The 9,102-nt window shown below is 45.4% G+C and overlaps 1 protein-coding gene across 1 annotated transcript; it reads left to right on the top strand.

Annotated features, from left to right (window-relative positions):
- Positions 1-4,645, top strand: LOC102455453 (olfactory receptor 10A4-like). The gene is made up of 3 exons (XM_006115838.4): positions 1-137; positions 1,052-1,133; positions 3,686-4,645. The coding sequence occupies exons 2-3, from the start codon at positions 1,131-1,133 to the stop codon at positions 4,643-4,645; spliced, it is 963 nt and encodes a 320-aa protein (XP_006115900.2). The 5' UTR covers positions 1-137; positions 1,052-1,130.
- The last annotated feature ends 4,457 nt before the right edge of the window (positions 4,646-9,102 follow it).

The raw sequence follows: 9,102 nt of genomic DNA, 5'->3' as shown, positions 1-9,102 counted from the left end.
GCACATCCAGCACCTGCAGCGAGGAGATGGAGCCGCTCTTCTCAAACAAGCTAGGCCACGGATGAGCTACGAAACCCCCCAGCCATTCTGCCACTGACGTCCATCAGCGTCGGGCCTTCATCTCCAAAGGGAGCCAGGTCACACTGATGGTTCCTTCATCTGACTTTTCCATACTTGCACAGATAACCCGAGTGTGTGTCTGAAGTCATGGGCTGTGTGTACTCACAACTCTCTGGCTATTTATCCCCACGCATCCCCTCAGATAGATAGATAGAGGGGATGCGTGGGGATAGATAGATAGATAGATAGATAGATAGAGGGGATGCGTGGGGATAGATAGATTATCTATCTATCTATCTATCTATCTATCTATCTATCTATCTATCTATCTATCTATCTATCTATCTATCTATCTATCTATCTATCTATCTATCTATCTATCTATCTATCCCTACTACACCATCTCTGTTTCTGTCTATCTGTCTGAGCCACTTGGCAAACCTGCCCATTAGTATATCATTTGATCTCTTGGACTCTGAAACTCTTGCTCTCAATTCAAGTCAGGTAACAATCATGGTTTCAGGTCAAGAGCTTGACTTTGGGTGTCTTTTGCTAATTTACTCTAGGGGAAGTTTAGTTCCCATAATTCCATGGTGCCCCCCAGCAGGACAGAAAAGCAATTAGCATGGTGCTTATCACCATGAGATGTTTCTGTTTTTGTTATTTTCCTTGTGGTGGTGGTGTTTGTGTTTCTTGCTTCTCTCGTCTCTCATCTTTACTCCCACCCCCATTCCCCAACCGTCCTCCTCATCTGTTGAATCTGAGTGGAAATGTTGTTTCTTGAGATGGGTCCTGTATTTGGACCCAAACACAGTCAGCTGGGTGTGCTCAGTCTGATCTTTTGTAATAAGAGTGTCCACTCCTACCATCTGACCAAGGCACATTCTCTGCTCCAAGCGTTAAATGTTGTCTCTTTTACCTGAATTTACCTCAGCTCTCCATAGAATGTGTGCTTTTTAACTTCCTGTCACCTACTCCTGTTCATAAATAGAGTATCCTGAGGCTTTGAAGAGCTCTGAAAATATCCCCGGACTGCCCACAACAACAGTCAAGACGGTCATCACTTCCTAATGGTGAGTAAATTTCTCCATTTATTCAGAGCTGGTTGAAATGTCAGCCAACGGATAAAGAAATAAACCAAAATACATTCAGAAAAAATATGAATATTTCCCATAAGAGAACATGGATGCTGATGGCAGCTTTCACTTTTCCAGTCGATTTTATATTGATTCTACTGAATCAAAATGAGGGCTGTTCCCTGTTTCCACTTTGCCCAGGGATTCAGGGTGGAAACAGATAATGGAACGTGTGACTGTCCTGGGAAATGGAAATCCCATTTCCCAGCCAGCTCTGCATTCACTTCACTAGTCGCATTGAGGAAAGTGCTCACAAATGTCAGTAAAGGGTGCTGAAAGGAGCTCTTCAGAGAGGCAGAAGAATTCACACCCCCTCTGCTGTAGTTAGCGCACATAGAATCATGGAATACTAGAATTGGAAGGGACCTTGAGAGGTCATCGAGTCCAGTCCTCTGCTCTCACGGCAGCACCAAGCACCATCTAGATCATCCCAGACAGGTGTCTATCTTACCTGCTCTTAAATATCTCCAGTGATGGAGATTCCACAACCTCCCTAGGCAATTTATTCCAGTGTTTAACCACCCGGACAGGTAGGAAGTTTCTCCTAATGTCCAACTTGAACCTCTCTTGATCCAATTTAAGCCCATTGCTTCTTGTCCTGTCGTCAGAGGTCAAGGAGAATCATTTTTCTCCTTCCTCCTACACCCTTTAAGGTACTTGAAAACTGCTATAATGCCCCTCTCAGTCTTCTCCTTTCCAAACTAAACAAGCCCAATTCCTTCAGTCTTCCCTCACCAGTCATGTCTTCTAGATCTTTCATCATTTGTGTTGTTCTTCTCTGGACCTTCTACAATTTCTCCACATCTCCACATAACCCACTTTTGGTTAAAATTGTTCTATGCATCACTAGAGTTTGCTTTTTGGCTGTTTCATTTAGTTTTCTTGTTTTGATTCTATTGGAATGTGTGTTCGTGTATTTCATTAACAGGAAAAATACCCTTTTCGTTATGGCAGTGTTTCAGATAACAGGCGATCTCCGTTTCCACATCTGGAAATGCTGACTTCATATATATTTTCACTCTTCCACTCCTATTTTCCCATTCAGTAGCTCACTATTATTTGGCACTTTGCATGGGGAGACCCATACTGAAGGTGCTAAAGTTGTGCAAATTACAGTATTATTTGTTGCTGATTTTTTGTTTCAACTCTGTCACTTCACTGTCGTGCCTGTTGTTATGAAATTCTTCCTCGGCAAATGACCTTGAGGTAAAACCTTTGTGGAAAATGTCTCTTGTGTTGTATGATCTTGCTTGCTGTAGAATTCTCTATAGAGAAATACCTGGAAACAGTGTAAACCAGGAAGGCTTTTTTATATACCTATTGAACTGTTAAGATTTACACCTTCTAGCTCTACATCTTTTTTGTGTTCATATCTTGAGAGAAACCAGTTCTATGATAGAGGGTGGGATGATGTAAAAGGTTCTCTAATATTTAGGGAAGAATAACATTTAATAGTTTGCAAAAGACCCCAAATCCCTCATTGTTTTCAATATTTATCATTCTTCTCATTCATCAAGGGGCTTCAAACATGGGCTCAGCAGTGTGAGCTCACTTATGTGAGTTGTTGCTATCGTGGGAAAACTTTCATTGGTGGGGTGTAACATTCAAATGACGGCAGAATTTGCCCTCCTTCAAGAAATTGTATTTGGCAAATATGGCTATAGATTAACATTACGGGAGAGAGGCAGGAAGGGAGGGAGTAGATAAATAGATAGATTCCTTTTAGAATTTTCATGTAGACAGAAGGAAAATGTGTTTGAAGAGGAAGAATACAACTCTTGATATAGGAAACTGGTTCATCTCTACAGTTGGTGTAAGCTGAAGCAATTCCCTTAGTCCTGGTCTACACTCAAGAGGAAAGTCAACTTAAGATCATAGAATCATAGAGCACTTGAACTGGAAGGGACCTCGAGAGGTTATCGAGTCCATCTCCCTGCCCTCATGGCAGGACCAAGCAACTCCAGATACATTAATTGCATAGCTGGAGTCGAAATATTTTAAATCACGTTATGATGCCATTCACACACTAGAAGGTCTATGGGAGCAGAAATTCCCATCACTTCCCTTCCGCTTCGTGAGGAGCAGGAGTATCTGCACCCTCTCAGTTCAAATTACCATATCTTCACTAGATTTGCTAATTCGAACCCTGGAAGATCGACTGGGGCAGCCTTGATCGTCTCTATAGTGTGGACAAGCTCTTAGAGTCAGTTCATCAGATCCCCATCTCTATTAAATCAACGGTAGTTCCAAGATAGTCATATCTCCAGCGGCTCGACCTTGGCCAAGAGTGATTGAATCCAGCCAGCTACATCAGTGTGCACTTGATGTTGGTTGGGTACAGGTACCTATTTATATGCAAAATTACCAGCAGGTTTTAGACAGACAGGTAGGATCAGACAGGAAACCAGTGTGGACAGATTGGTTCACATGTTCATATTTGGTATTTCCTAGATTCATCTCCATCGTCTCTTTCTTTGTCACCCTTACAGATGACCAGTTCTGAGAGCGATCCTGGCAAGAATCAGACCATCTCCGATGGGTTCATCCTGGTGGGGTTTTCCTACCTTAACAAGCTGCAAATCCTTCTTTTTCTGGTGCTTCTGTTCCTCTACCTGGCCATACTGTTGGGAAACCTGCTCGTTATCCTCCTGATAAAGCTAAACCCCTCCCTCCACACCCCCATGTATTTCTTCCTGGTCAACCTGTCCTTCTTGGGAATCTGCTTCACCACCAGTGTGATTCCTCAACTGCTGGTTCACTTGCTGGTGGAGAAAAAGACCATCTCCTTTGCGGGCTGCGCAGCCCAGATGTACGTCATCACCATCACAGGCCTCACAGAATGCTGCCTCCTTGCAGCCATGGCCTATGACCGCTACGTGGCTATCCGCCACCCCTTGCACTACACAACCATCATGAGTGGCCGGGCGTGTGCACAGCTCATGGGTGCTTCATGGTTCATCGGCATCTCTGTTGAAGTTGCTCAGACAACGTGGATCTTCAGCCTGCCCTTCTGTGGATCCCACCGTATCCACCACTTCTTCTGTGACATCCCACCCGTGCTGAAGATGGCCTGCACTGACACATCCAAAAACGAGATCATGGTCTTTACTGTGTCAGTTCTCTTCATCCTGGGCCCTTTTCTATTGATAATCCTGTCCTATGTCCTTATTATCTTCACCATAATCCAGCTGCCGTCAGCAGAGGGCAGGCGTAAAGCCTTCTCCACCTGCTCCTCCCACCTCATGGTGGTGACGTTGTTCTATGGACTGGCCCTTATCACCTACATGGGGCTTGGGTCTAGCTCCAGCCCAGAGAGTGATCAAGTGATTGTGCTAATAGACATAATTGTGGCACCGCTGTCAAATCCCATAATATACACTCTGAGGAACAAGGAGGTGAAGGGAGCCTTCAGGAAAACAGTAGAGAAAAACATATTTTCCCGCAGTTGAAGGAGGAATGAAAAGTAGAGTTAGTTAAAACAAGGGGGCATGAGGGAATTTCATACATTTTTTCTTGATTTAATCTCAGTGACCCTTTGAATGACTTTGACCTGCAGGAAGCCTTTTGGGAAAATGGAAATGAGAAAGTTCTGGTTCCAATATAACCCAAATGTTAAATATCTTTCGACCAGGTCGAAAGTCTGTTGAGTCCAAGTAGTGTCCTCTTTCCATAGCTTCAAAATCTGTCATTTCAAATGCCAGGTAGCTTAATCTACATGCCTCTGTCGCCAGAGGCGTGTAGTCTAGACATACCCTAAGGGACCAGTCTGATTATCCAGCTTAACACAGGGCAGAAAATTTCACCTGCTGACTCTTGAGCCAGAGAAGTTCAGGGAATATTTTAGATGACACCTGTAAAATAAATGTTGTATTAAAGATTCATATAGCGACAATAGGATCCATCCGTGTATGGGAATACTCCACCTGATGCATCTGTGTATGGTACATATCCATATGACTATATGATGGATGATAAAACACATTTCTATATTCTGGTCATGACAAATACAACTCTGTTTGCTTGTCTACCTATCTTCCTGCCTCTATATAATAAATACCCGTTGTAAACCCTGTCGCTCTAGGTCAGCAGTTTCATAACAATACACCCTCTTTCCTTGAATAACCCTATAATCTCTCTCTCTTAAAGTGTGTCTGTGTGTCTGTGTCTGAGTCCATTTGTTCAAGAAACAGAGTTTAGCTGATCGCCATATTTGGGGTCGGGAAGGAATTTTCCTCCAGGGTAGATTGGCAGAGGCCCTGGAGGTTTTTCGCCTTCTTCTGTAGCATGGGGTACAGATCACAGCTGGAGGATTCTCTGCATCTTGGGATCTTCAAAGTATTTGAAGGCTTCAATATCTGAGATATAGGCGAGAGGATTATTCTAAGAGGGGTGGTTGAGATTCTGTGGCCTGCACTGTGCAGGGGGTCAGACTAGATGATCATAATGGTCCCTTCTGACCTTAAAGTCTATGAGTAAGAGCGAGGGCCACCAATTGTGGGAGGCAGCTTCCTCTCACCGTAACTTAAACCAAGGTCAGGGGTTGGTTGCATCAGGACAATGGGAAGTGCCTGGAATGGGATGGGTTTCCAAAACATGGCAAAGGAGGGGCACAGAGAGGAGGTGCCATATCATGGACTCACCACTGGGAGCAGCGACACTGCAGAGCGACCCTTGGGGGCAGTTGCTGCAAGAAAACAGTGGCCAGCTGCAGATGAGGCTCTCCACCCTGCCCCCTTACCTCAACTCCCCCCGGCCCTCGGCCACAGTGCAGGAGTCAGGGCAGGGGGCTGAGAGGTGGGAGGGGGGCTTGGCAGGAGATTGGGAGAGTGATCAGGATCATGACCGGGAGTGGGCTGTGCAGGAGTCATGGCAGGAGGTTGGTGCCGGGGGGCAGGGACTCTGGCAGGGGAGTGGGGTGTAGTGGTTAGAGCAGGTGGGACCTCCTGGGTTTTCAGCATGGCTTTAGGACAAGAGTGGGGCCAGACTTTGAGCATCGGGAAGCCATGAGCCCTGGGGGTTGTTTCCGCCTCTGCCCTGGCCTCTGTGTGTTGTGTTGCCTGGGGCAGATCATTCCTACTTCTAAAGAAACAAAAAGTGTCACACACTTTCCAGGAGTTAGTAAATCCCACTCCAGTTTCCATCTGGAAAACACACATGATAATTGCGATGCTGACACAATTTCCTGAGAAATGATGGAGCTAGTGACTGTTGTTTTGTTGCCATTCCAAGCAGGGCTGTTCTTCCTCCGAGGAATATGATACAAAATTTCCATCAAGGACTTGGTCCCAGAAGCCAGTGAGTGAAATAAAAACCCCTCCATTCCCTTCAACACATCCAGCTCCTGCAGCGAGCTGATGGAACGACTCTTCTCAGACAAGGTAGGCTATGAATGAATGACTTAAGCCACCACCTGTTCTTCCAGTGAAGTTTCTGGGTGTTTTGCCAAGTCTGCAATTGAAGCAAGTTCTTGTCAAAGGGTTAATCATTTGATTTTTCCGTACATGGGCAGAGAACCTGAGCAAACACACGAGCTCTGTGTGTGTGTGGGGGGGGGGGGTTCACATACCTCTCTCTCTTTCCCTCTCTCTCGGTCTCTCTGTCCATCCTATTTTGTCAAATTCACCTCACCAGGTACCTATTGATCAATCTGTTGGTCTCTGAATTGCTCATTCTGAATTCAGTCAATTTACTAAGCATTGGCCAGGTTACGAGCTTCTCATCAGGGTGATTATGCATTTTTACATCAGGTGAAGTTCTGGCTCTTACTGGTTTTTAAGGAGTTCTTGACCATGCTGACTCACAAATGGACGGATTCGCAAACAGACACTTGCACAGCTCTCTAAAATATATATGTAGACTCTAGTCTCATCTTCATTTGAGAAATACTGTTCACTTTGCTTACCTACCTATATGGCCACCTAAGTATAGGCATGGAATGAGGAGTAACAGTTAATTCGAACTAAGGATTTAGTTCGAATTAACGTTTCACTGTCGCCTGTAGCCACGCGGCAATGAGTTCGGGCTAGTGAAATTTCAAAATGGCGACCGGTTGGGAACATGCAAATAAAGGCCGGGATATTTAAATCCCAGGCTTCATTTTCAACTCTGGTCACCTCATTTGCCTACCTAGCTTGAATTAATGAGCTAGTGTAGACATACCCTCTGACTCCTTTCCCCAAATTTCCCTAGAATTCAGTCAGAGGCATTGAGTCCAACTCCCTGCCAAAGCAGGACCAACCCCAACTCAGCCATCCCAGCCAGGGCTTTGTCAAGCCAAGACTTAAACACCTCTAGGGATGGAGATTCCACCTCCTCCCTAGGGACCCCATCCCAGTGCTTCACCTCCCTCCCGCCCCGAGAAAAATAGTTTTTCCTAATATACAACGTAGACCTCCCCCACAGCAACTTGAGACCATTGCTCCTTGTTCTGCCATCTGTCACCACTGAGAACAGCCTCTCTCCATCCTCCTTGGAACCCCCCATCAGGAAGTTGAAGGCTGCTCTCAAATCCCCCCTCGCTCTTCGCTTCTGCAGACTAAACAAGCCCAAATCCCTCAGCCGCTTCTTGTAGGTTGTGTGCTCCAACCCCTGAATCATGTTGGTTGCCCTCTGCTGGTCCCTCTCCCATACGCCCATGTCCAGATGTGGCCTCACCAGAGCTGAATAAAGGGGAGTAATCACTTCTCTGAATCTGCATGCAATGCTCCTCCTAATGCACCCCAAAATGCCATTAGCCTTTTTGACTACAAGGGCGCCCTGCCTTACTCATCTCCAGCTTCACATCCACTGTAACCCCAGGGCCTTTTCTGCAGAACTGCTACTCATCCAGTCAGTCCCCAGCCTGTACCAATGCTTGGGATTCTTCCCTCCCAAGTACAGGACTTTGCACTTGTCCTTGCTGAACCTCATCTGATTTCTTTTGCCCCAATCTGCCAGTTTGTCTAGGTCACTCTGGACCCTCTCCCTGCCCTCCAAAGTATCTACGTCTCCCCCTAGGCTAGTGTCATGTTTGGAGATGTGGGTAAGGGGTAAAAATGTGCAGTGATACACACATAAAATATCCCCCTTCTGTGAAAAACTGAGAAATGAGCAGCCCACGGTAACTGTACCCAAGACCTGCAAATGCAGGAAGGAAGTTGTAGGCACTAGATTCTAGCAAGCGAACATGAGTAATGTGTTGGTTACTCCCCTCTGCTCCCCTCTGCTCCCAAACCACCTCCACATCCTCCTCATTGAATCCAAAAAGAAATGTTGTTCCTTGATGTGGGCCCTCTTTTTGGATTTGAACACAGTCGGGTGGGTGGGCAAAGTCCGATCCCTTCTCAGAGAGTTGACTTCACCTGCCATCCCAGAGTGAAAAGGTGTTTAATGTACCTCATCCCTCCCTCCAGCTAACGTGTATTTCTTTAGTTCCTTTCTACCTCTCCCTACCTTTAATATCAGCAATTCACAGACACTTACCTTCCTTCCTCCCCCTTCCCACCCCCCCGCATCCCCCTTCTGTTCTGCAATGTGATTTGTCCTTTTCATATTTGTTCATTTTTTTTAAATTGTATCCTTTGGTATATATGGTTGTGACTACTTTCTTCCACTATTTGATCTGAGGAAGTGGGTCTGGCCCACGAAAGCTCATCATCTAATAAACCATCTTGTTAGTCTTTAAAGTGCTACATTGTCCTGCATTTTGCTTCAACTACCCCAGACTAACACGGCTACATTTCTATCACTATTCTACATGCAAGGCACTACATTTAGCTGTTTGGAATGGAAATCCATCAACCATATGAAGAAACTCGCACAGATACAGACAGACATCATCTTTCTATCCAAGTGCAAGAAAATGGACATCGTACCCAAAGGACTGAAAGTGAACAATCCACTAAGATCAACATACTTCACTGACTAC

Source organism: Pelodiscus sinensis, chromosome 30, assembly GCF_049634645.1.
Source record: "Pelodiscus sinensis isolate JC-2024 chromosome 30, ASM4963464v1, whole genome shotgun sequence".
Lineage (NCBI taxonomy): Eukaryota > Metazoa > Chordata > Testudines > Trionychidae > Pelodiscus > Pelodiscus sinensis.
This window is presented reverse-complemented; position numbering and strand designations above follow the sequence as displayed.